Source organism: Accipiter gentilis, chromosome 1 (assembly GCF_929443795.1).
Source record: "Accipiter gentilis chromosome 1, bAccGen1.1, whole genome shotgun sequence".
In the NCBI taxonomy this organism is placed as follows: domain Eukaryota; kingdom Metazoa; phylum Chordata; class Aves; order Accipitriformes; family Accipitridae; genus Astur; species Astur gentilis.
The window spans coordinates 46,758,215-46,785,919 of record NC_064880.1 but is presented as its reverse complement, the minus strand read 5'-3'; the positions used below and the strand labels follow the sequence as shown (position 1 = coordinate 46,785,919).

General features: G+C 44.2%; 2 protein-coding genes across 2 annotated transcripts in view; one reads left to right on the top strand and one right to left on the bottom strand.

Moving 5' to 3' along the window:
- Nucleotides 1–958: 958 nt before the first annotated feature.
- Nucleotides 959–19,693, top strand: LYPD1 (LY6/PLAUR domain containing 1). Its single transcript, XM_049805387.1, has 3 exons — nt 959–1,246; nt 2,389–2,526; nt 18,077–19,693. The coding sequence occupies exons 1-3, from the start codon at nt 1,195–1,197 to the stop codon at nt 18,310–18,312; spliced, it is 426 nt and encodes a 141-aa protein (XP_049661344.1). The 5' UTR covers nt 959–1,194; the 3' UTR covers nt 18,313–19,693.
- Nucleotides 18,666–27,705, bottom strand: part of GPR39 (G protein-coupled receptor 39) — an 81,910-nt gene continuing 72,870 nt past the window's right edge. The window contains exon 2 of the mRNA XM_049799093.1: nt 18,666–19,189. Within this exon, the coding sequence (XP_049655050.1) occupies nt 18,666–19,189 (524 nt within the window). The remainder of the gene's footprint in view (nt 19,190–27,705) is intronic.

The following is a 27,705-nucleotide window of genomic DNA, read 5'->3' as shown; positions in this document are numbered from 1 at the left end:
CACCTCAGCCCGCACCCCAACCCCCCCCCCCCCCACACACACACACACACAAACACACCAACGGCCGCCACCGCCTCCGCGCGCCCCGCCAACGGCTCCGCGCCGCTCGCGCCGCGCCAGCCCGCTCACCCCCCGCCAACGGCTGCCGCCGCCGCCGCCTCGGCTCGGCTCGGCCCGCCCCGCCGCCGGTGAGGCGTCAACGCGCCCCGGGCGGGGGCTGCCGCGGCCGGCTCCGGAACCGCCGCCCGCCCGCCGGCAGCGAGATGCCGACCTCCCTCCTCCGCTCCCCTCCTCAGCCCGGGCGAGCGTCCGCCGAGGCGGCAGCGAATTGCCGCGCCGACACCTGCGCGGACACTCGCGCCCGTTCCCCCCCCCCCCCGCCCCCTTCCTTGACGCTCGCATTCCCTTCCAGGCGGCCGTCAGAGTGAGGGGCCGCAGCTTCCCTCAGTCCCTCGCGGGGAAGGTGGGCTTCGCGGGGCGTTCTGCGGAGACGAGCGACGCCTCGCAGCGGGGCCGTTCTGCTCTTGGGGGGGGCCCGGCGTGTAACTCCCCCACCGGCGCGCTCCGGCCGCCACCTGTGGGCTTCGGGCGGGCGAGGAAGCGGAGGGGGCCGGGGCGAGCCGCCGCACGGGGCCGGCTGCCCGTGCCCTCCCCCCGCAGCCGCCCCCTCGGAGGGGTGAGCGAGCCGCCCCGGCGGGCGGGGGGTCGCGGGAGGCCGCCGCGCCGTACGAGCCGGCCGCCGGGCGGGCGGTGCGGGCCGGGCTCCGGGCTCTGCGTGCGGGGGCAGGAGCGGGGGGGGCGGGCGTCTATCTCCCTCGCTGAACTTTCTCTATCCCCATCGCCGAAGCGACGCGCGGGGCGGCTGGCGGGGATCCCCGCCCCGCTCCGCTCCGCCGGCATCACATGGTGCTGGGGGAGGGAGGGGGGAGCCGCCCCCCCCCCCCCCCCCCCCCCCAGCTCTCGTCTCCCGTACAGTTTTCTTCCAGTCTCGGCGATCAACTCCGGCGAGGCTGGAGCGCGGCGCGGGGCTGGGCAGGGCGGGAGCCGGGCGGGCTCCGCCGCCTGCTCCCGGGGCGCCTCGCCGCAGCGGTGGCGGCGGAGAAGCGGCACAAGTGCGCGGCGCTTCCGCTGCCTCTCTCCTTCTGATGCCCCTTCGCGTCTGCACGCCAGCCCGGCGGCCGCGGCTCCGGGAGGATGCGGCTCTTCCTCCTCGCTGCAACTTTCTGGGGATTGTGTCTGGCCGCAGGTAAGGGGCTCCGCGCCGCTCCCCCGGAGGCGCCTCGGGCTGCCCGGCGCTTCCCGCGGCGGCCGCCGGGAGGCTTCGTTTCCCCCCCCCCCCCCCGCGGCCCCTCGACGGAGCTGGCGCCGGGCGCTCAGCGGGAAGGGTGCAGCGGAGCCCGCCCTCCCGCCCGCGGTCCCGAGAGCTCCCCGCCGCCGGCGAGGGCGCAGCCCGGCCCGGCGTCCCCGGTGCTGGCCGCCCGCGGGGCGAGGCGAGGCGAGGCGCGCCCCGCACACGGCACCCGGTACCGGTCGCCGCGCGGATGCCGCCTGCTGATCGCCAGCGCCGCGCACGCCTCCCCCGGGGCGGTGGGGTTGGCGGTCAGCCCCCGCGGGGAGCGAGCTCGGTCCCGCCGCCGCAGCGCTCCCAGCGGAGGGGAGACAGGGGCCGGGGGGTCCCCGCTGCGAGGACGAGGCGCTCGCTGCCCCTCGACGGGGCTCCGGCAGCCGCCGCGCTGCGGCGAGGGGCCCGGCGGAGGGCTGGGAGGAGCGGCTCCTGGGGAGCCGTACGGCGCACCTCGTTTGCATGATAAAGGAGGGAGGTGAAGGATGCTCCGCAGCGGTAATTGTGCATGGCAAAATAGTAATTAAATCCTTTGTAATTAATTAGTAGCTAAGTAAACCCGTCGGCACAGATAAGAGCCGAAGCGTATCTATTAGCCGGGTTGTTCTCCCCGAAGCGCGGCTGGTTTTTAGCAGCCCCGGGGCCGGGCGGGCGAGGGGCAGCAGCTGCCGAGCGGGGCCGGTGCCGAGCGGGGCCGGGGCCGGGCCGGTGCCGGTGCCCCGCCGCCTGCTGGCGGCAGCGTCCCCAGCGCCGCGCCGGGGAGGCAGGGCCGGAGCGGCGGTGCAGCCGGCTGCGAGCCCCGGGGACCCCGCGGAAAGGAGCCCGCTCCTGAAGCAGGGGCTGAGCACGTAAGGCGTAGCCTCAGCTGAGCGGGGGACACCTTTATTTGACGAAGTCCTACTTTTGCTGAGCTGCTGTGTAGTTCGGAACAGCCAAACGTGAAGAGGGAAAGATAAGGAAGGCTTCTGGCACGTGTTGATTGTTTTGGTTTGGGTTTTTTAACGTTATTACTATTATTATTGTAAGCAAAATTCTCTCTGTTCCAGGTTTGGGTTTGCAAATACAGTGCTACCAGTGTGAGGAGTTCCAGCTAAATAATGACTGCTCTGCTCCAGAGTTCATCGTGAATTGTACAGTGAATGTTCAAGATATGTGTCAGAAAGAAGTAATGGAAAAAAGTTTTGGTAAGAATTTAGTAATTATACCTCAGTTTAGTGGTGTTGGATAGCATTTGTTGCTTTTGATTCCACCCATGCACAGTCTTCAGCTACCGATGAACCTGGCATTCCTACCCTAAGGGACCAGATTCAATTTCTTATTCTTCTGAGTGACTTTGCAACTCAACAAAGTTAAATCATTTTCCTTTAAAACTGGTGTAAAAACTGAAGGATGCAAGCCAAGTGTTGATAAAGCTGTTAATATACATCTTGCGGGTCCCAGATTTAGTTTCCCAGCACTGGGAAATTAATAACAACAAGTTAGTTTAATCTCATTATAGTTAATTACATGGGCTTTTTCCCCAAGAGATGGAAGAGCATTAAATTAGTAATTCCCTCCTTTCTTTTATTTACTCTAGCAATTCATATACTCTGAGGGTTCATCTTAAGAGAAGGAAAGTGTAGTCATCTTTGCTTTCATCCATAAAAGAAAATACCAAGCAAAAGGGAGAGAGGGATAAAAAGAACATTTAGGGGAGTTTGGGAGGGGGAGGAGTGCACAAATGGATCTATTTGCCATATTCATTTTCTAAGTCTAAGGGGGCTTTTCCCTTACTGTAATTAATATTAAGTTAGCATATTTGGAGATAAATGTGTTCAAGAGGAAACTAGCTGTGATACTGCATCTTGCCTCCGTTGTCTTTTGAGCTGTGTTATAAATTGCTTTTTTTTTGTTCAGCATCATGGAAGGCATTTGAGATTTAGAGAGAACTGTCTCAGTTTTTAGACCACCACATTGCTCCATAGCCATCTACGTGAGTAGAAGACTACAGATTTATTAGGGACTTCAGGGCTGGACGCGGTGGCAGGGAAGTGGGTGTGTGGGAGTTGGAGTTCGTGAAGCATCCTGCTGTTACTGCAGACAGCCGTTAAGACGCTGGCATTAAAAGGGGCGAGCGAGCAGTAACTCACCAGTGTGCCTCAACGTAGGCACGACCTCTGTACCAAGCAGTAGGCTTCAGGAGCAGAGGGCAGGGTGGGACTTCAGAACCCTGATTTAAGGGGAAGCTGCTTTCTGGGATTGCCCATCTTGCAGCTGAGGGCAGTGCTCTAGAGCATGGAGTTTACTGATGTAAAGGACTGTTATGCCTTCAATATAAGTCAAGCTGTAGTCTGTCCTTTCTCAGTGAGCCCTTCAGTAACAGCAGGATCCCTCTCTCCCTAGCAAATGTGTGCACCCGTCCGTCTTGAACAGTAACATTGGTTCTTTGCATTAGGAAACTATTCATTAGTGTTTTCAAAGTGCTTATCAATCAGCTAGTTCTGATTGTGCTGGTAGTTTCAGACCACTACGCTATGAACCGTAGATAAATAATAACAATTGTTACCTATTGAAAGTAGCTGAACTGCTGGCACTTTGTTTCATCCTAGGTAATGCCATCCACAGTGACTGTATTTCTGTAAAATATTTAGGAGCTCTCCAGTGTAGAGAAAAAAGCTATATGTTTAAAGGAAAATTAGTCTCTTTCAAGCTATATATTATTGGAGTATTTTATTTCAAGTTTAGTTGAAAAGGGTGGTGGGATGAGAGATAGTTACGGCCTGCAAGCTACTTTTAAAGTCCAAGTATCTCTCAAAGGATGTTTGAAGGCTTTGCTGTCTGCACACCACGGCTTCTGTAGTACTTTTAATAGGTTTGAACGGATGCTTTGGCGATTTGAAGGGCTGTAAACATGGTATATAGACATAGACAAAAAAGTCAGTTCTCATTTAGTTCTTAACAGTTGTTTGGTGTGGCTCGTTTGTTGTGTGTGGGGTTGGGTTTTTTTTTTAACATCTTCCCTGGTTCCTTCGTATTTTCATTTCAATACAACCTCAGACTGTATCAGCCTTCCAGAAACGTATCTGTAAACTTCCCTTCAGGTGAGTGTTAGAAAAGTGTTTTTCAGCCAAGTAAACCCCTCACAGATAAAAGTGCAAGTCTTCTGGGTAAGTGGGCTTGCACATGTGCATGCACGCACCCGCAGATATGTTAAGAGGCAGCCACTTGTGTGCTGCGTGTGTAGGGTGGGATAGTCAGTCGTGCATCTCTTCTCAGACTAGCAGGCGAGGTACACTGAAAATGTAAATTGGAGCTGTTTTAATAGATTTGAGACCTACGTTGGTGCAGAATTTGTCCTTACTCCTATGAAGAAATTAGTTTACAATACAGTAAATAAGGAGCTCTTAAAAGAAACTTCTAGGGGTTTTTTGTGCAATTTTATATCATCTCTGAGCAGATCCTTGGATTTTCCCTTTAGGAGGTAACTTAGCATGCTGTGCATAGCAGGTACCACTGTTCTATTTTATTTAATTTACTTCTATAAATGCAGTTCTTATTAATTTTAAGCTTAGAGATTGTAAATTTTACCTAGTGAATAAATTTAAATTTTTAACCTAACTATTTCAAATTGAGTGAAACTTACATTGCAAGCTTAGTTTCTGTTATCCTCAGTCAATTCTAGAGAGGATTGGTTGTAAAACAGAGATGATTCAGTTCATCATCCTTTATTGTTTTTTTTCCTAATTGATATTTAAATGTGTGTAATATAAATGCCTTAGTCTCCCAAGTTTTTAATAATTCATTCTACTTCTACCAGTGTATTTCATAACTTGATTCTTTTGGTTGTTGCTATTAAACGGAAAGCTGAATTGTTTCAAATATTGATTTTAATTTATAATAGACTTGAGTTTGAATTTTTAACCCAGAATATGAAAGATGTGAATTTGCATTTATTTGACAGCACAATCTCATAATGAGAATTTTTCCTCTTGACTAGATACAGTCAAAGGAGTATAATGTAATTTTTTTAGACTAACCCATTTTCGTCCTTAATAAAATACAGCTCTGTCAGTGAGCAAAATGTTACAAGTTCTCCTAAACCTTATTTAAAAGTTAAATGCAATATTTTGAGATAAAGTTCATGGTCTGAATCAGTAACCTATTGATGTAGTCACCCTTCCTTTGCAGCACGCATTAATCTGTGTGTGTGTTTTGCTATCAAGGGGGTCACTGACTTACATTCTGTGCTGTGCCTACAATATAGTCCCCAGCGTGTAGAGAGTGACTTTTTTTTCTTACATATTTGTTAGTGTTCATTGAGTTGTGCGATGACAGCTCTATGGCTCAGCTTTCTTTTTGTATTAAACTTTCTATGAACAACACAGTGGAGAACTACAACTCCATGTGTTTTTTTTCATTTATGTTGTAAATAGTTCCTTATGCCTGATCATAGTTAAACAAACCACTCCTCTTCAGTTGCTATAAAATTAGGATTAGTGCTTTAAATGTCACTGTGTTCTCTCAGAACATTATCTCAATTTCTGGAGAAGCAATCTTAGGAAGTACTTTTCGGCTTCAAGTGAGACATAACAGCAGCATAGGCATGTTCCTAACCCAGAGCTTAAAAAGTGGCTGTTACTGTGACAGCCTCTGATGTGAGTAGCTAAGAATGCGGGTATTAGTCACTAATATTTTGAATTAGATTGGTAGTCATGTTAACTCATCTGTTTGTAGTATCGGGTAGAAATTTGCTCCATTGCACAACTTAAAATGAATTGAGAATTGAACAGTATCTGATTAAGTGATTATGTGGAACTAGTATAATTCTGCCTCCCCTGCAAACACGCACTTTGCTATGGCAGTTTATATTTCAGTTGCACTTTGGGGATCTGTCAGCATACAGAATTGGAGACTTTGTCAAGTAAATGACAAAATATTTTTTTTACTTTAAGCAGAGTTGTATTTAAAAATTTTGCTAGAACAAGTTTTATGCAGTTATGTTAACATTCTGTTCCAGTGTGAGATACAGACAAGACAGTATTTTGCCTGTGATGCAAATCTTACAAGCTAATTTATTAATTTAATCTTAAAAAAAAAAAGAAAAAATCAATGCTTTCTTCCTTAAGAGGGAAGAATGGTGAGAATGGGAAGTGGCATTGAAGACTATACCAAGTAATTTTTGTCCCATAGAAATTAACGTAAAGGATACATTTCTAGGGCATTCTTCAACTGGATAAGCAGGTGTTTGAAAACTGTGTAGGTGTAATGTTTGACAAAGGCTCAAAGTTCTAGCTTATAATAATTCCACTTGCAGATACTTTGTGGAAATACCCATGGCAGATTTCCCTCTCCCACTTGCCTCTTTCTTTCCTATCTATGAGCTTGTAACTTAGAAATGTCAGTGTTCCTTCGTTTGCAGAAAATATGTAGGATCAAAGTAATCCCACAGTATATTGGGATCAGATGAAACATCTTGATGATAGGTAGATAAGTATATAATGTATATATGCTTTTATACATATATCATAGGAAACATACTAATAATGAAGCTTACCTTTTACTGAAGGCAAGAGCTATCTGAGTGTGAGGCTGATCTAAAACCTACTTAAGGCAAAATGAAACTCACAATGTGAATAGATCAGAAAGGAATAAAGCATGAAGGATGAGACAATCAGCCCAGAAAGGTAGCCACTCTAAATTTCTCAGAACTCTCTGTAACTAAACCTGCCCATGTGCATGTTTTGAACAATATACCTTGTGCGCTAACATAGTTGGGAATGTACTTTTACAAACTTTTGCAAGGAAAAAAAAAATTATCCACAGTAGCAGAACTGATACTTTAAAATGTCTGTCTATATAAAACTAAGATTGTGTATGAATTTTCCTTTACAAGTGAACTGGGAAACAACGTCATTATTTCTCTTAATCTGCAATAAGAAACTTCTCTTACTTGTTGGTTTACAATCATCCTTTTTAATGTATTTACATTGTATATAATCCTGCAGTGTAATTAAAGCAATTGCTGTGATTGTATGCTTAAAAGTAGTGCATGGGAACATCATGAACAACACCATCATCTCACTGTTGAATTATAATTCTGTTTATTTATTTAACTTGGTATTGGTTTCCCAGTCATTTGTTTTATCAGGCAGAGGAAAACAGTATTTAAGTTGTGTGATGAGTTGGTCAATAGTAAATTCTTTACCTGTGATTATTAATTTTTTTATCTTACTGTGTTGCTGCCATGATTAAGTTGCTTTGTGTATGGCTGTCAAGGATTACAGAAGCACATACTTTTTTCTGTTTTCATGTATAGCATCCACTAGTACTAATACTAATTGCATACTCGTATCAAGGGAAAATTATACTCTGGTGTACATTTATTGACAAAATGATTAAAACACCAAACAAAGTTTAATGTCTTCAGAGTCACTGCAGCCATTAAAGTTTTATAGGTAATAACTGCATCCCCAGTATCTGTTTAGAAACATTAAGAAACATCCACTGAGCTGGGGGTGGATTTTTCTTATTTTTATTTTCTTCCACGCTGTCTCTCTTGGTCAAAGCATATCAACATAACTCAAAAGAACTTTTGATATATATTTTTTTTTAATCAAAGTAAAGCAGAATATAATAAATCTTTACTGACAATTTAAAAAACAAACAAACAAACAAAACCAAACAAAACAAAACAACTTGGCCTGGGACAGTTGTTACCTATAACATTATATCCCATGCTACCAGGTGCCCAATGAAAGGAAGACACAGTAACCAGTATTGGAAACATGCAGTTCATTTTTGATGCTGAATAAAAGACTTATAGTATACGTTGTTAATTTGCACTGTGGGCTGAAAACTTGGGAGCTGTGGATATATTACTCTTAAGAAACACTTTTTCAGATACCAAAGCTGTTTTGTTACTAGTAAATTCCTTCCAATCCTTGGGTTGTTCAGAAAACTTCCAGCTACATAGGGGATGAACGGAACTAAGTACGTCAGCTAAGGAGAAATTACAGACAGTATGCAGTAGATGCTGTTCTGACTGCCTTTAAATATAGGAAAGCAACAGTGGAGTTAACAGTTGAAGCAGTTTATGACCTGAAAGTCATGACAAAGATCCAAGTGATGAAGGGCTGTATTATTTTAAGGAAGTTGTGGTGTCTGGTCCAGTGGATTTCATTTTTCACAGGACATGGACAATAGCTTTTTATGTTATTTTATTTCTCAGACTTGTATGAAAGGTATACAAATGAATTTTGTGAGGATACAGTGCCCACAGCCTGATGTCTCTTAAACCTCATTTAAGAGTTTCCTGTTGCATTTCACACACAAATGAGTCTGTGTTTCCAAAAACTTCTTGTGGCCTGACCCTGTCACTTGTCTTAGCTTCCAGTGACCGTATCAAAACATTGGCAAATGTGTTTTAATTAATCCAAACTGTTTTCATTTCCATTTTTCCTTTGTAGTCTGGATTTATTTATTTTTTGAAAACTTGATATAACCTGTTTTGCCAAATTACCAATGAGTCCCTGAATGTGGAAAAAGTAATATAAACCCAGGCCAATCCTACTCTGAAGTTGAACAGGCTGTAAAACTGTAAGCATGAAAATAGCTAAAGATATAAAAGCTGAATGGATTTCAAAGGTACTGGCATGCAAGTGTAAACGTGTGAGCCATTCCACTGAAATTGCTAAGGACATTAATTAGTAGGATGCAACAAGACTATTCACGTGTAAAATTATTTATGGGACTTACTGCAAGGGTATAGCATTTTAATGTTTGTAAAGGCATAAGGACTGTGGCTTCCCAGTTCATTTCGGCAGATAAGATTGTCAAGAAAAATGCTCATGCAGGATTCTGAAAATTAAGTCCAAGTTCACCTCTCTTGCTAGAAGATCAAGTATATTTAGATCTTGATACCTTTGTCTCAGGAAGGCACAGATGATGGAAGGGTCTGAGTCAGCTTTGAAAGATCGTGTGTTTTAGTGCTTGACTGTAAGTCTATGTTAGTGAGCAGAGGAACGAATAAGGACAGTAGAAAACAAAAGAATTAGATATGCAGGTGAGAGCTGTGCTTTGACTTCTGGTTTGTAGCCTCCTGTGGCTTTAAAAAAAAATTTGATAATACCACCATTAGCAGCTGTACTTAACTTTCTCAGCCTATGCATTTTTAAGCAGTTTAATGCCTTGTGTCTGCTTTGTGATGCTGCAAGCAGTGACAAAGACTACTTTGTGCTGTTATTTATGTTATTAAAAATGCAGTTTTGAGTCATATTTCCAGTACCAGAATTAGAAGGCATGACTTAAAAAGAGATATCATGGTAATCCAAACCCTTGTCCTCTGTCGGTCAACAATTGTCCAGTTTTCTTCTGAGATGTTTTAATTTCTGCAACACGTCATGTCAGTTAGGATCAGAAGGAGAGTGTGGACGCCAGTCTTTCATTGTCAAAAGGCTCCTATTAGTTTCTGCAAAAAAGTGCAACTTTTAAAAAGTGCCAAATGTATGAAGGAGTTGTGATGATATTGAGTAAGTTTTCACAGAAAATTATGATGAAAATGTGCTAATTCAACCAGGTAGGGTTGGGGAGGGGCGTATTTTGGTTTTGTTTGTTTGTTTTTTATAGAACTGTATACTCTGTAAGAGCCTAATGGCATGAATATGTGTATTGGGTTTGTGTGGCAAGGTTTTGGTAGTGGCAGGGCTATAGGGTGGCTTCTGTGAGAAGGTGCCAGAAGTTTCCCCCATGTCTGACAGAGCCAATGCCAGCTGGCTCCAAGTTGGACCCACCGGTGGCCAAAGCCGAGCCCATCAGTGACAGTGGTAGTGCCTCTGGGAGAACAGATTTAAGAAGGGGGGGGGGGGGGGGGAACTGCGCAACAGCAATTGCAGCCAGAGAGGAGAGTGAGACCATGTGAGAGGAAGACCTCTGCAGACCCCCAGGTCAGTGAAGAAGGAGGGGAAGACCACGGTGATGCAGGCTGTCCCCCTGCAGCCCAGGGAGGTCCACGGTGGAGCAGATCTCCACCTGCAGCCCAGGGGGGAACCCACGCCAGAGCAGGTGGGTTCCTGAAGGAGGCTGTGACCCCATGGGAAGCCTGGACTGGAGCAGGGTCCTGGCAGGACCTGTGGATCTGTGGAGAGAGAAGCCCAGGCTGGAGCAGGTTTGCTGGCAGGACTTGTGACCCCCACGGGGGACCCACGCTGGAGCAGTCTGTGCCTCAAGGACTGCAGCCCGTGGGAAGGACCCACGTTGGAGAAGTTCATGAAGGACTATCTCCCATGGGAGGGACCCCACGCTGGAGCAGGGGAAGCATGTGAGGAGTCCTGCCCCTGAGGACGAAGGAGCGGCAGAGACAACGTGTGATGAACTGACCGCAACCCCCATTCCCTGTCCCCCTGCACTGCTGGAGGGGAGGAGGGAGAGAAAATTGTGAGTGCAGCTGTGCTTGGGAAGAAGGGAGGGGTGGGGGGAAGGTGTTTTAAGATTGGGGTTTATCTCTTATTACCCTACTGTGGTTGATTGGCAGTAAATTAAGTTAATTTTCCCCAAGTCAAGTCTGTTTTGCCTGTGACGGTAATTGGTGAGTGATCTCTCCCCGTCCTTATCTTGACCCAGGAGCCCTGTCCAGCTGATGGGGGGAGTGATAGAGCAGCTTTGGTGGGCATCTGGCCTCCAGCCAGGGTCAACCCACCACAATATGCTTTTATCTTGTCTACTGAATGCATCAAAGGGAGGGGTCAGGATGAAATAGCTGCAGTCTTAAAACATGGGATTAAAAATCTGGAAGTGTGTGACGTAGCTTTGCAATAGGTTTCAAGTACTTAATTTCAGTGCCTCGGCTTTTTCATCTGGAAAACACTGATCTTGGTTGCTTACAGTATTTAATTAGCTGTTTATAAGGCAATTAGTAAATTTCACGATAAAATTTCTGGCAAGGTACAAATTACTTAAATTACTCATGAGCTCCAGAGTGAACATTGAAAAGACAAGGATAGGAAGAGTTAGTGTAAAATGAAACACAGAGGACATGGTTGGATATGGTTATATTTTACACTGGCTTAAACTGTTTATTTAACAGTGCATTTACAATCCTAGATGAAAGGATTTGTGTTGCGGAAGCTCAATTCATATTTTAAACCAATAAAAACATGATCTGACTAAACCCACAACTGTTTGGGGAAGCACAATGTCAGAAGAATAATTGCTTTTCAACATTTAGTCACCTTCTAAGATATTTAGGGCCTTATTAGATAAAATACTTACCACTTTCTCTCCCACTGAAGGGACTGAGGGAAACACTACCTGTGCTCCCAATCCTTCCATGTGCCCTGAAGTCCCTTTTGATTGCCTTTGGATTTCTCTCTGCAATCTCATCACTGCGAACCTGCACAACCAGCAATGGGTAATAATCAGAGGTCCGAACCAGACCAGGGAGTTCCCCGGTAATGTCTTTTACCCGGGCCTCAGGGAGGCAGCAGTCTTCTCTGTGGGATGGGTCAGGTCTGCATATTGGGCCCTCTGTCCCCCTCAGAAGGGAGTCGCCTATGACAATTACCCTCCTTTTTCTTTTTTCAGAGGTCGTGAGAATGCATGGGGCTGCCCAACTGGGCCTAGGCACCTCCCTAGATAGGACTTCATCTACACCCTGATCTTCACTGGCCTGGTCCTCAAGTTCCAGAGCCGCATAACTGTTGTGTAGGGGCAGCTGGGAAGGTGAGGGAGACTGGGAAGGGATTCGTCTGCCTCCCTGAGCAGGAACCTGTATCCATTCCCCTCCATCTCTTAGGTCCCCTCCTGCCTGGTGGCAGGAGGGCAGGGGAACCGTCTGCTGCCTATGACTCAGGGATGGCAGGGTGTGGGCCCACCAGTCTATCTCCCTCTCATTCATACTCCCTGATACTCCTCAACCTTTCCACTTCCTCCTTCAGCTCTGCCACCAGGCTGAGCAGATCATCTGCCTGGTCACACCTCACACGAGAGGTGTCCCCGCTGCCCTCCGTCATCAGTGATAGACTCAGGCACTCCCTGCAGCCAGAGACCTGGACAGCTGCATGTTGACGTGGCAGCTCTGTCTGCGTTGCCATATTTTTCTGAACAATGGCTTTCACCCGAGTGGCAACCGTACCTGGGTCTCCCTCCAGGCCAGTGCCCACCGCTTGAGTAGCCTTCTTCAGCTTGGAAGAGGAAGACGGGGGCTGCACCCTGCCTGCAGGAACTGCCGCGCAAACTGACGCACCACGCCCCTGGCGACACCCACGTCGCATCAGCCTCTCTCACGAGAGCTGCCGGCTCTGGCCAGGTCCCTCTGCTCTTCCCTGGCGCTCCTGGGCCTCAGGAACCTCCCAGTCCACCTCCATCTAGCGCATAGCCACCAACTTACTGTTGCCTTTGCTGGCCTCGCCGCTGACTGAATGCTGCTTGTCTTGATCTGCCTGCTAACTTTGAGTTACTTACCTTAAGGTACAAAACTTTTCTACGTGCCTGAAGCTATGGCTCTGTGTATGCCCCCAACTCCTGGTCCAATCTTGAAAAGGTGGTTTTGTGACTGCTCAAGGATGCCTCATTCCTGGACCATAGCTGGGCATAAACTGTTTTCTAATGTTCCAGAAGATTTGAGTGCAACAGGCATACTCGGGGTACGTGCAGAAGATTTTGTTAAAGCAGTTTTTGCGGAATGAGTTGCAGGAGACAAATCTGACTTCATGCGCGCCTACGAAGTTGGCTATGTACAAAAACACTGTAGTAAAAGCTTTCTTTTAAAATGAGGAGTGTCAGTCATAGCCCGTGAGATAGAGCACTTGGCTTGGAAAAGTTAGCATTGGGTGAAGCGACATCATCTACTTGACAGGAGTCAAACTTAGAGCTAAGAGTTTTGTGCCCATGATGCCATAGACTGTTCTAGGGTGAAGCAGAGGGCTGCGGTTTGCTGCTGAGGTGTGCCATTGCAGAAAGCAGTTTCTGAGTAGTCGGGTCATAGGATGGGAAGGTGACTGTCTTGTTTAGAAATTAGGTCGCTGATCTTGGTGGTGGTATCCTAGTTGCCTGTTTTGGCTTCAGAGACTGTATTTTGCTGAAGGACGGTCTTGAGAGTACAGCTGCTAACTAAAGTTGCACACTGCTTGGATTATGGTTGGCTTTTAAGTTGGAGAGTCATGCTTACACTTGCTCTTTTTTGTCTGTACCTGCTATAACAGAAGAATCAGAGGTGCCTAATAAGATCCTTTTCAAGCAGTAAGAGAAAAAGCTTGGATCTTCTGGTGCCTTCTGCATACATACAGCGTTAAGAAGTAGGTGTGATGTCACCTTTTTTGGTTGTCCTAGTAACAAGTTAAGCTGTTATTCAAGAGAACATGTACTGGGCTCTGCAGCTAGGGTAGGTGGAAGAACTCTCACTTTTGGATTTGAATAAATTGTAGCATGAATTGTTTGTTGCTCTCAAGACTGAATGCATGAGTGGCCAAAACACTGCCAGGATGCGGATACACTAGACTGCAGCTAAGCGGGGGGGGGCTGAGCTTGGCAGTGGTGGTGGGGCGTGTGTATAGAACGGATCTAGGTGAGAAAATCAATATGACAAGCAGGAACTGTAGAAAAGCCTTGAGATTTATACCATCACTTCATTGCGTGGAATAAGGCAGAAATCCTGCAGGAATAGTAGTTTGGGCCTTGATGCTATCTAAATGTACGATCCCATGTGGGGAAGAGAGGGGTGTCACGATGGGCAAGTTGCTCAGTCTAGGAGTAAATTTTCAATGCCTGATTTAAGCCCAAAGCTTTTTTTTTTCCCTATCAGAAAAAGTAGTTGTAGTAGGTGTATGTGGAAGGAGAGGGTGTGGAATACCACTGCATTATCACACAGATAGTCTATCTAAACTTGCATACTCCCCTCACTTAAAAGTACTTGAACTACATCCTCAGCCAACCCCACAACCTTGAAGCCAAAATGAAGGAGAATCAATTGGTCAGTAGTAGGTACTTCATAGTAAAACATCCTGATAGTACCTACACATATGTGTAACGCACACTGTTGGGGTGCTGCTGAATCAGCGAAAAAGGACAAATTATTTGGTACTCAACCATCAAGAGATTGGGCAGTAAATACACTGATTATATATTAGTAAATATACTAATTGAGCACTGGTGTAAACTGTTGAAGGTAGGTAGCTGGGAATGACCCCATCCCAGGAAAAGCAGTAAAACGTGTAGTCTCCTTGCCTAGCCAGCAGCTCAGAACAATCTGAGATAGGTAGAAGAAAAACTCCCAGAAAGGTTTGCAATTATATTTCTAGGTGATGTGTTAATGAATGTATCAAGCTGATTGCTCAAGCAAGAATATCCGGTAATTAGCAGTTATGTCTGTGGTATGAGTCTTATGAGGCAGATAACCACTTTGAAGAACTGCCTGCAGTTCAGCCTGCTGGTGGCAAATGATTCAGGAAGATCTCAGAAGTAGTTTCAGAACTGACTCAACAGTACAACAAACCACTGCAAGAGAGGGATCTTAGGAAAAAATCTCCGGAGAAAAATCCAGAAAGGATGCTGCTCTCCTGTCTGAACTGAGTGGGTGAACTGCGGTAACCAGGGTACATCAACCTGTTTGCTGGAGCAAGGGGAGCAGTGTCCCTGGCATCAAACCATGGAAGTCAGTTGTACTAGTTTATTTCCTACCACAATTGAACTGGAATCACAATGTGATAGGAAGAAGGTTTTAAGAGTATTTTTCCTGCCTTTAATTCATACTATTTAAAGTGTCACTGCTTTTTCACATCCATGGTAAAAAAAAAAAAAGTGAAGTCACATCTGAAGTGGTTTAAAAACGTCACTCCCATAGTGCTAACATTCTCCCTTTTTTCCATCAGTCTTCTATGCCTGTTTTCATTGTATCTTGCTATAAGGATACTGCAAAATTAGAGAAAAAGCACAGCCCTTCTATGTTAATCAAGTTTAGTTCATACCTGATGGTTTGTAAAAAGCAGTGAGTGTGTGGTAGCAGCTGATCTGTGAGCTCAAAAGAATCTATCAGTAGTTAAAAAAACTTGGAGGTGAAGGGCAGGTCTTTAGCCAATAGCTATTGAAAACCGATAGAAGTGCTGAGTTTTTTAATTATGTAAAGAGTCTTGTTACAATTCAGATTACTGGAACTGCAAATGGGAATAAACAAATCATTTGGGAGTGGAATTTCCTATTATAAGACATATTTACAGAAAAGCCCCAGGAGAAGCGTTACAAATGGGATTTTACTACTAGTTAGATTGTTCTCTCTATTTAGGCACGGACATGGTCCATCTGTGCGTGAAACTTTGAGTTTTAAAATTTTGGTCTGTGCAGGAATACTCTGTTTTGACTTCAAAAGGAGCTCAGGACTCTGTGGAATTTATCCTGGAGAACAGAGCTGTTGTAGACATGTGGTGTTAAACTGCAGGACTTCGACGTTTTTTGCTGGAAAGGTCTCCTAGACTTGCCTGGTGAAAACTGTGCCTCAGAGGGCATTATCTAATTGTTCACAGCACTGAACAATTCTAGTTTCCTTGTCTACAGGAAAAGTGCAAAGTATATGATATTTCGGGGACCTAAACTAATAAATCACTTACTAGTTCAAATTGTGAACAGGGTTTCACAGGAATCCTGTGAAAAGGAAATGGCAGGGAGTGATCTATAAAACAATGGGAGTAGGAAGTCCACCCTGTCAAAAGCTTTATAGAGTCTTGGTCTTTGTGGGGAAAGTCGAGATTCATTGCTCTTTGTATGGAAGACTGCAGAATGACTGAGTTTGGGTGGCTGTAGCTGCAGGGAAGGAGTATGTGATGAGGAGATTCGAGATTAGAGGTGGGAGAACAATGGCTGTACCTAGCTCCACTGATACAGGATTCCTTTCTCAAGAGGGAAGGGGAAGGAAGAAAGTTAATCGTAGCTATGGGAAGGATCATGTCTGCCTCAGCTCTTGGAAGACTGCAGAACCACGGACAAAGGACCAGGTCTTTGTGGGAAATATCAGCTGAGATTTCAGTACTGTAAGACCATCAGTGGCAGCACAGTTGAGCTCCTTGACAGCAGTGGTTTGTCAACAGGGACAGAGCTCCCTTCTTTTTGCAAACTATAGTAATAGAGATTGTGCCTCTTGATCGGTGTGCCTTTGCTGTTACAGCTAGAACAGCCTGTAGCTCCTCTTCCTTCTTGGGAAAAGGCTCTACCTGCTGTGTTGATTGATTGAAGCTCACTGGAGACAGAGGAAGATTTAACTTTGACTCGAGGGCTTCTCTTCCGAAGTTTAACTAGATAGATAGCCTTAAAACATGTTTCAGAGTTTAGATTTGCAGAGGGAGAACACAAAATGGGGAAACCCCTGCATTGTTGGGATGGCATCAGTGTTGTGACAGTATAAAAGAATTGCTTTAATTAAAATTCTCTGAAGACAGGAAATCCTTCTTTCTGAGCATACCCAAACAGTGTTTTGCTGCTATACACGGCACTTAGTAGCGCAGTGGCAGTTGCTACCGCAGAGGTGTCTGCTGGACTGTGTAGGTGCTGTAGTGCTTATTTCTGAAGTCTCTGGGGACTGAACAAGAATCTCTAAGTTCAGTACCTGCAGGTCATATTCTTGCTTCACTCCCTCCAAAAAGTGTCTTGATCGCTGTATATTTAAAAACATTCTGGGACCGTGCTACAGGATGCAGAGGGACTGTTCTCCAAGGGAATCCTGTTCCCGTGCCCTTCAGAAGAATAAAAAATCTTGCAAATACCATATTCAAAAGGAATAGTGATTTTATTATCCTTAGAAATATTTACCTCTTTTTGTAACCACAAGGCAATATCAGCAAACCTTCATTATCTATTTATGTGTTAAGTTTTTCCAACACAATTTCTACTATATCACTTGCAGGAAGATTTTAGAGTAATGAGAGGTGGAACTGCCACAATCATTTTCCACTACGACAGGGGAAGAGGCAACTATGTATTTTAAAGCCTTTATAAACCATTTAAAAATAACAGCTATGTGCATCAGAATGTACTTTTTCAGGTAAAAACAATTTGGGAAATTATAAATTTAATTAGATTATTAATTAGAATTAGATTAATTTAAATTACATTTTAAAAGGGAAGACTTTCAACTCAGAAAAGCCATTTCTGTACAAATAGAAATGTTTGTTGTTGAGGGTATTAAGCTTCAAAGACAGCAAGAACTGAGATTACCTGGAAAGTACTTCTAGTTTTTCTTTAAAAAAATAAAAGGGGGGAGGGCGCTATGAAAGTTTTGCTGATAGTCATTCTCCTTTTACTCTTGGTTACTCGTCTCTGTGTGGCAAAGGAACAAGAAAAGTAAAAAACAATGCTGAAAAAAACAAATTAACAGCATAGAAAATTGTAATTACTTAGACACCTTAAACAACTCAGCCATATTCAGCAACAGAAACAAAAGTCATTTGCAAACTAACTGCATTTCAGTTATAGCTATTCAAACAGCTTACTCCGAAAGATTAAGAATTCTGGTTATAAAATGCATCATTATGTAAATCAAGTTTGTAATATTTTTGGTTCCAACAGAATCAAATAAAAGAAAAATCCAAACCAGAGTGACTGTGCTTCTCCTGCAGTGCAGAGCTGTTAGCCATGTCACAGTTGAGGTGTCTGGCTTAATCACCAGCATTGCCTTGGAAATGTAAACTGGTTTTGCAGCAGTTTTCAAGCATGGATCATGTTGTAAAGCAAAACCGTATTCATACCAAACTAAGTAACCTTTGCTCTGTGTCACAGGAATCATGTATCGCAAATCCTGCGCGTCTTCAGCAGCGTGTCTGATAGCATCTGCTGGGTACCAGTCCTTTTGTTCTCCAGGGAAGGTGAACTCTGTTTGTATCAGCTGCTGCAACACTCCGCTCTGCAATGGACCCCGGCCAAAGAAGAGGGGGAATTCTGGCGTGGTGCCGAGGGCACACGTGATAACCACCGTTCTGTTCCTTAAATTGGCTCTGTTGTTTTTGTATTGCTAAACTTCAAGCAAGTTTTTTGCCCTGACACAGTTTGTTCTGTTTCCTCTTTTCTTCAAAGACACTGCAATTGTTTTCTGTTTGTTTCCAAATCCCTGTCAACAGTGAGGGAAGTTCAGTGGTTTGTGGGGAGAGGGGGGCTGATATTTTTGGCAGCTAATGAATTCAGTTAGCAGGTTGAATTTCCAGTGTGCACTTAAAAATCGCAGCAGCAGGATACAGAACTCCTGCTCTTTTTGCATAACTGGAAACAAGTCCTTCTGTGTTACTCCTTTTAAGATGCAGTCAATTCCTCAGTCATTTTAATTTCCATGGTTTTTAAGTTCATTGCTAATCATTAACTTTGCCTTATGAAGTCATACTCGATGTTCACAAAGGCCGTTTTGTGCTCCTGGACTGGGCTCTGAGCTAGTCTCTAGCAGCATTACTTCTAAGCTGGGCTCCGATGGTTCAAGACCTGGTTTCTGTGGACTGCAGTCAGGCTTGGTCTCATTCTGAAAAGTACTTAAGAAAACTCTGTTATTGCCCCTTGTAGAAGAATTGCGCCTAGATGAAATGAAGAGCAGCGGGCGTAGAGACCGGCTGCTCCTTGCTCTGGAGCTCAGGTTGGCTCTGAGAAACTTCTCTTTGTTGGCATGCTCAATTGTCAGGTGGCAGCGGAGGACCTGCAGAAACACACTGCGGAACTGCTGAGAAGAGATGTTGTACAGGAGGGGGTTCACCACCGAGCTGAGGTAGAAGAAGGAGTTGGCTATGGGAAGAAGAATGATGTACGCTCTGAAGTAGGGGACGGTCCAGTCCTGCTTTGGTTTAGCAGCAGCCATGATTCTTCTAACCTGGTTCGGCATCCAGCATACTGCCAGAGTTGCAACAATCAGTCCTGTGAACAGAAAGAGGAAGAAGGAGGTGTGCATACATGGGGGAAAAATACCATAAAATACTTAGTATCAGTTCTGCACTTACTTGTTAGGAAATAGTACCAATTTTTCAGTGTTTTGCTTGACAGCTTTTTCTGCCAGTAGCATTTTTTTGTTTGTTGTTTTTAATAACTGTTACAAGGTCATTGCAGCACATGCTCTGACAAAAGACTGCATAGTGCTTGGATAGTGTTTCTTTGTACCTATTGTCATTTATTAGTTTTCAAAGTGTTCTTTCATTGATATCTGTATCTTTGGAAAGAATGCGTTTTTATTTTGGTTTGTGTTCTTACATTTCTTATGTCTTTCCCTTTACTTTGAAAAGCAAACAAAATAAATAGAACCTATAGCCATATTAGATCAGGCAATACCCAGAAGAGATCAGATTCTTGTTTGTACTTTACAAAAAAAAAAAATAATAATGTATGCATAATAATATATTTCGTGTTATTTTTGGTAAATTTCCTCTTACAGAAGATATTTTTAAGTAAAATATGTATGGATCTTTTTATGGTAATTAAGATATGTTGGGCTTTCTTAAAAATCAAATTCCAGTGGAATTGAATTATGAATGTAAATGAGAAAAACCCAAGCCTAGTCATTGAAGTGTAAGCAGTTTCAGATTATAAATTATGCTTAAAAATGTGGTATCTGACCATTTTGTATTTATATGTAAATATAAATACATGTTGCTACATCACTAATGGCATTAAAAAGGGGGTGACTTAAGTGTTGGATCTCTGAAAATTCTGCCTCAGTGGACCGGCGCTCTCTAGAGTAGCAGCGCTGATGCCATCTTCAAAACGGCAGCCCTGAAGAAATGTACGGGTGAACTTGAGCAGGCTCTGTTCCCAGGCAGGAGACGGAGCAGGGGGAAGAGCCCCGTTGGCATCCACTGCTTCTGGTGCATGTAAGCGCTGGAAAGCCTGACATCTTGCATGAAATACCAGGTACACAAAATAATTCCTCTGTGCTCCCCCCACCAAGCATTACTTCTGAAATGCAATACAGCCACCAGTTTACCGTTTCCACTTTGTTTTTCTCTTTGCAGGAAACGTGCCTTATATGAACACTTAAGAGGGAGCAGAAGTTGCAGATTGGCTTCCTTGCTGCAGAGGCACAAAATAGTAGAGAGTATCCTGATGGTGCACAGTTTTCACTTCCAGTAGACTTTTGTTATATTGTTAATCTCCTCCACTGTCTAGCCTCCTTTCTCAACAGAAGCATTTTAAATCTTACCTGACCACACTAAGTCAGATTGCCCCTATTGAACAGATCACTGTAGGAATGCAGCTCTGAAATAGTGCGCACTGATTTGTCAAGCCAGGAAAATGATACTTTGCTAGTGGGAAGACCTGAATGTAATGGGGAAGGGGGGCAGAAAAGAGAAGAAAGATTTTTCCTAACTTTGAAACTGCCTGGGCTTAAACAGGGTCCGTCCAAGTTCTCTTCACCACCACCCCCAAGCAAAAAAAGGTATGAAATGTCTTTTTTTTTTTTTTTTTTAAAGAAATTGATTTTGTTAATGAAAGCTATAATTACTTTAACAAATTTACGATCTCACTGAATGAGCTACCAAATAAAAGTGGTCTTTTTGATCATTTGCTTTGGTAATCAGTGTCGCAGTAATTTTGGTAGGATGGGGAAGTTGCGCATCTTAAACTTATAGCACTAGATTAAGAGCCCTGGTAGGCTGTTCTTAGTAGGCAAGTGATAAATGCATTTACCTTTGCCATTTTCTGTTCTTTAACCACCATAACTCTCCTCAGCCACAGTCTCTTTATTCTCATTCCCATTCCTACCCAACCCCATGCCCCTTTACTCGGCTCTGCTACTCTTCCCCTGCCTTCTTGCCTCGTTTTTCAGTACCTGTTGTGTCTCTGTCAAAAGCTGATCTGAATTTTGTATTGGTCCTGCAAATTTTCTAGCCTTCAGTGCTTTTTTTTTCTCTGCTGTCAGCATAACAAATACAGGGATAGCGGTCCTGGCGCAGACCAACAGAAAATAAGGAGCCCTGAGCAGTGACTTATGACAGGCCTTATAAAAAGGCAGCCAAAGGATGCTGCTGCTCCATTGTGGCTTTTTCTCCCGTGCAACTTAAATGCAAAGCCCACAAACCCAGGTCTGCAGAATTCTTGTCAAATTTTGCCAGATTATCTCTTTCAAGGGAAAAGAAAATAAGCTCTATAGTGTAATTTTTTTTGTTCTTAGTCAGAAACAGGGTACTTCATCATGCTGGTTAATAGTTTCCTAAATTATGAATGCTGCTGTGAAACACTGTGAGCAAACAACGCCTGCATTCAGTTTTAAAGCTCAAATGCAGTGCTCTGAGAGGTCTGATTTTTTGCTTGTATCTGAATTCTTTGCCATTGACCTTTCTTTTTAGTTCAAACTGCCAAATGCTTAAGATTCCCCCTTATATTCTTCAGACACTTTTGTTCCAGGGAACTGAATATTTTGTGTGTACAGGAACTGAAAAATGAGCTGCTTGTGCCCTTGCGCAGTGCGGTGAGGTTAGTCTTTTGGGGAGTGGGAGGAGATGTCTGTAAAACTTTGTTGTTTTCCTGGGATGAGTAATTGTTCATTTTTACACTTGAAAAAAAAATGCTTGTGGATTCAAAGGAGATGCACCATGTAAATAAACATGCTGACAAATTCACAATATTTTTTCCAACTGTTCACACTTGACATGGAGTTATGAAGTAAACTGAAGCGCATCAGAAGAAAAGCTTTATGTTCAGACCTTGGCATTAAATATTTTGACTGAATTACTGCTGCCATGAATTTGAACTTGTACTCAGGCTGTAGAAGTTTGTGTTGTACTGTAATGTGCAGAAGGCGCTTAAAAACAACATTGTATTAGCTTGAATGTAAACCAAACTGCATCTTGCACCAGTACTGCTGCATTTTTCCCTTGAGCTTGCTGCCTGCTAGGAATTAAACTCCTTTCCATTTCATCTCATACCCAACTTTCCCTTCCACTCCTTCTTATTAAAGTGAAAAAAATTAGTAGCTCCATTTTTTTTTTCCATTGTCCTGACTACTGCACTGAAGTGACACACTAGATGAGAGCAGATTTATCTTCCATGGAATAATGATGTTTATAAACAAAGTAATGCTGTGGGCCAGTGACCTCCATCACTGGTGCTTGGAGTTTCCAACACACGTTTGAATCACTCTGTTTAATCATCAAAAGTGCATTAGACCATGCCAACAGAAGCCAGGAGCCCTTGTGTTACCTAGCTGACTATGTGTAAGTGAATACATCTCAACCTTTAAGTGTTTGAGCTTACAATTCATTTAACATTGATGTAGATATTTCAAGGTAACAAAAAAAAGGCATGAAAAGATCCTTGACTAAAACCACTTTAAAAAGCTAATCCATAAACTAGCCACAAAATAGTTTACCAAAACCAGGAATTACCACATTCAACTACTATTTTAATCTGAAAAAAAAAATCCACCCCAAACCTCTTTAAAAATAAAGCATACAAATTTAACTGATTTAAATTTGGGAATTGTTATTGTAACTTCCCAGAAGTGGATCTTACAGTATTAATTCTTAGTATGTGGCAAAGGATCATTTATGTAGTAAAATAAACCTAGTGTTTAAGTGCCAATAATATAAATATGCATTGCTGGAACAGAATAGGAGTTTGGCAGTCATCTGTCCCTTAGCAATACTTTTTTATTACTCAGAACATTCCTCTGGGCCATAGGGGACTGAATTAAATTCATTATGAACTTCATTGGGAAGGATTTTAAATACATGCAAATGTCTGGTAGAGTAGAGGGGGCTTCCTTCTCCACCCTTCCAGATTTTGCCTGTTCTTCTGTTGAATAGGTCTTTGCCTTTTTTTCTGCACCTGAGCACTTAAATCTTTCTCCTTTTATAGTCCAGCAGTTCTCCTCTATCCTGGCCACTGCCAGCCATCCCACAAAACTTGGAAATGTCTACAAAATTGTAACTGTCACTAGGAAATGCCAGCTTTATTTGGCTGCCATAGCCCAGTAACTGAGGCTGTTGCGGTGACCTCATGTCCATGCTCCTTTGCCTGTGCCACTTAACCCTGACCGCCCTGGTCCATCACGGTCTGCTGGACTCCGCTGTTACTCTCATCATAGTTAGCCTAAGCAGCGTTAAACCTCAGACTTTGCTTTTCTGTGATTTAATTAATGGCACAAAGGCAGGTTCTCAACATCTGCTTGTAAACTGACATTTAAATGGCAATTGTCAGTGGAATAGAAGCATATGGTTACTGAGTTATGAGTCAAGTGCAGGCAGCGATGCAGTTGGTTCAGAGGGAGACTTTTTTTAGCCCTCATTTCACATTCACATACTTGGCCCGACTATACTCAAAGGTATAATGTGACATTAATGCCCTTTGCCTTAGTCACAAAGTCTTCCAACCATGCATCAGAGGTATTGGCTCCCAAAAGAGGAAACTACTGAGACCATCCCTCATTATTAAGTTTACTGTCATAAAGCAATACTAATCATGAGGAAGGCACTTCATCTCTATTTGATTCTGCTACAAATGGCTTTGAAAACACAAGCGAATACACCTTCTCGCTAATCAGGTTCTTGATGGTCATAATATCAGTCACTACTAATTCAGGAGAAGGAAAAAAGCAAAGACTCCAGTACTAATTAAGAATGTTACTTTCAGGAGGTGGGGTTTTGGCATGTATTTATATTATTTTAACCAGGACTCAAAAATCTTGCTTTTCGTTAGAAATAGGGACATAAGGCATCAGTTTATTGTCTTTCTAGCTTTTTTTAAAAAAGTCAAGCCACAAAATGCAGTCTTCAATCACCGAGATGACCTTCCCAACTGCAGATCAATGCAGTGCTGTCTTCCAGCATCTGCAGCTGCTCCGTGCCTCCGCTGCTGCAGTTGTCTGCATGTGCAAAGTCAGCTACCATATGCTTATTGTCTACTGACAATTGTCAGTTAAATGTCAGTTTACAAACAGCTGTTACTGTCATTACTTTGAGTCTGACTTGTAAGTGCAGCAAAGAAACCAACCAGAATGACGCCGAATGGCTTTTGGCACCGCTCGGCACTGCTGTCGGCAGCAGGAGCGATGCAGACTGTGCTTCCTCAGCGGTGTTAAACTGAGGAAGACTGGAGCATCTCAAGGAGGGAACTGTCTTCTCTGCTCTCCAGCCCAATGCCACCTTCTGGCAGGTAAGAGTTTGGAGAATTTTCTCTGGTCTACCAGCAGCCAGGTAGAATTTCAGATCCAAACTTTCAGCTTTTAACAGCTTCTGCTGAATATCTGGTGTTCAGCCACTATCCAGATCAACATGTGACTCAACTCCTTCTCTGTCTCTATCATCAGCTAGCTGTTGATGAGCAGACGGGTGCACAGGGACTGAGAGAGAGGACCACACCTTTTACTACTGCTCCCAATCTGGGTATTCCCGGCCCCTTCAGCCCCCTTGTGTTTAATGTCAGGAGGTTTAAAACCAAAATCCAGAGAGGAATAGTGGCATTTCTTCAGTGCTTCTGTGGAACTTAGACTGTGTCTGCCTAACTGCCAGAGCTGGTATCTCCACATAAATGGCTCCCTATAGCATAAGTCATGTGCTAAAAGGCTTTTGCAGAGCCCAAACAAGTCTTGTGACATTCAGTGCCATCATGCCTGCATCTTTTTTGTGCAGCCTGCCCTCATGATCTAGCTAGGAAACCTCTGTCGTCTTGTTCTCTAAGATCTAGAATGAGCATAAAAAGGCAACAGGACAGATCAGAAGGACAATCCTTCAGTCACAGTGAAGTGGCCACACTCATCTTGCTCACACTCATTTGCTTCCTGAACAAATGCAGGAAGCCCAAATAGGCCACCGCGTTCTCCACAGTATTAAGAGTGTGCATAAAGTTCCAGCTGTCATGCAGACGCAGAGTGCCACACGTAACACAGGCGTGAGATAAGCTTACCACCAGGTTCCTTAGCGGTCTGCAGGTGTCCCCCTGTTCAACGTTAACAGCATCATTTCATAGGCAGCAATTCACAGCTGGATCTCGGCATCAAAGTCTTGTCAATTTGTGTCCTGCACTCTGCGCTACGCCTCATTGCTGTGAGCTGTTAAGTAGCTCTTTCTTGGTTACAGAGGTACTGCTGGAAGTGCCACCAAGCAACTAGTCTATAAAACAGAAGTGCTGGTTTTGCTGCCCCTTCCACTAGTGACAGTTAACTTCACATTTCCCAAAAATCAGTCAGTGCATAGACTGTCACAACCATCAATAAGGGTTTTGCTTGAATGAGGGCTGCAGTGTGTGCCCTGTGCAGGATAAAGCATCTGATGAAGTTTAAAACGGGAAAAGAATACTAATCTAAACCTCCCTTTTCCCTCTCAACCACATGGAAGTTTCTTCTGCTGAAGGACAAACATTATAATAATAATAAGCACATATTGATGTATGTTGAGGTGAATATAAAAATGTATTAACCTGAGAGATAAATATTGATACTGCTCTGTCTGTGTCAATATTTAGTTCAAGGGACAATAAATTTTGATATTCACTGAAACAAGTCAATACTTGCATTGCTACATACATTTTGTATAAGCTCAAATTATCCAGCAACTCTGTTCCTTTTATCCTCAACTTTCAGAATCACAGATCTGCCTTTGAAAAATGCTTCTCTGGAAGGGAAGGAGGCAATAAGTAAACTAACCCTACTTGGGCAGTAACTACAGGGAGAAAACAAGAGAAGATATGGCCAGTGTATATCTCCCAGTGATTTCCCCATCAGAGTTTCTCTAACTACCAGAGAGATCTGCAGGCTCACTTTGGGATCTGACACTGGATCTGGGCTGGCTCCTAAGTGTCCAGCCTCCTCAGAGAACAGGAGTTTCCTCATTGCTGCACATCAGCGACTTGCTGCCTTTGCTGTGGAGCCACCTTGCGTATAGACCACATACACAGGAGTTCCACTGGCAAAGCAAAACTGAGATAAAATCCAGCCCCTGCTCCTGCCTGTGATGGTACTGCAGGGATAACAAGGACAAGGGAGGTAGCGAGAGAACATTTTTGTCCCCAGCACAAGCAGGCAGATCTCCAAGTGCTCAGAGAGGCTCTGGCAAACACCTCACAGCCCTTCTCAGAATGGGTTTAAGCTGAGCAGAAGCCAGTAATGAACTAGTTATCGTTATAAATACTGCTGGAAGGATTAAGCATATGGCCTGGGACAAAGAGTTGAAAACCAGCTCCATGTACATCTGATCCTGTCAACAGCTTCCAGCAAAAAAATCAATGGACCAGCGATTCCCATAGCCTTCAGAGGGATTTGGGTCCATCTAGTGTTCATTACACTCCTCCTGGCCTCAAGGGTGCTGTACAACGGGGCCGCATCTCATTAGTGAGCACAGCTGGGTGATAGGACAGTGCTGTCCCACAAAGTGGTGCAATAAATGAAAGGCATTGAGAAGAACCACGCTGCCTCTTGGTGCAATAAGTGAACCCAAACCTGCGAGGTCTTAATAAATATGTTTCTGTTCTGTTGCACGTAAAGTATCTTTCTTCCAAATGAAGACCCCGTCAATAGTCTCGCTAAATCACAAATGCTAAAGCAATGCATGCATTCCTCCCATAAACAGCCTCAAAACAGTAGTGTGTTCAAGTGTGGGGCAGTGACAACACAGGGAATTTTTTTTTCCGTCATTAAAAGCTTCCATAGATAACTGGAGTTGTCACGCATATTGAGAACAATTTCACACAAGTATTTGCCACCCTTGGCATCAAAAAACCACCTGCAGCTGCTTTTGAGACTTCATTTCACAGGTGACCACATGCCAATGTAAATCATCACTAAGACCCAGGAGATGTTAGCAGAATCTGAAGTGTACATCTTCTCACTCAGACTGGACTATACTCTCCCCCCTCCTCAAATATCCTTATGGGTACCACAACAACACCGAGCCCAAACTGGCTTGTTCGAGGTTTTGGCCCAGTGTTGTGTCATTGGGTCAAATCAATGACACACCAGACCAGGGTGCCCACAACTCCTCTCTCTAGTCGAAATCCCTGCATCACCCAACGGTTTGCTCCATTCAGGTCCTCCCTTCTCTGCTGCGCACATTTCTTCTCCTTGACTGGCAACAAAGAGCTGCTCTAAGCTGGATGCAGCACTGCAATATCAGGTCAGCTACTCAGTGAGGCAAATTTTGTGTCTCCAGCAACCTGAACTCTAATAGAAACTAATGCTGAAGGAATCTGCCCAGAGGAGTACCTGCGCTTTCTCGCAGAGTGCTGATGCTTCAGTCTCTGTTGTACTTCAGTCCTCTACAACTGATAAAAAGTGTATTAGGTTAAGAAACATATACATTCTTATTAAACAAAGAGAAGATTATGAGAGACTTACAGGGAACTAAACCAAAGTTTCAAGTCTGTGTATCATTGCTCCATCGAGCTGGGACTTAACAGGGCACAACAGTAAAATCTTTTCTGACTCTGCAGCATTAAAACTTCACAGC

Bases quoted from the DNA above. Each gene is read 5' to 3' on its own strand.
- LYPD1 (XM_049805387.1), top strand. From the start codon at position 1,195: ATGCGGCTCTTCCTCCTCGCTGCAACTTTCTGGGGATTGTGTCTGGCC. The intron at 1,247-2,388 runs GTAAGGGGCTCC...TCTCTGTTCCAG, and splicing joins GGGATTGTGTCTGGCCGCAG to GTTTGGGTTTGCAAATACAG. The intron at 2,527-18,076 runs GTAAGAATTTAG...TCTGTGTCACAG, and splicing joins AGTAATGGAAAAAAGTTTTG to GAATCATGTATCGCAAATCC.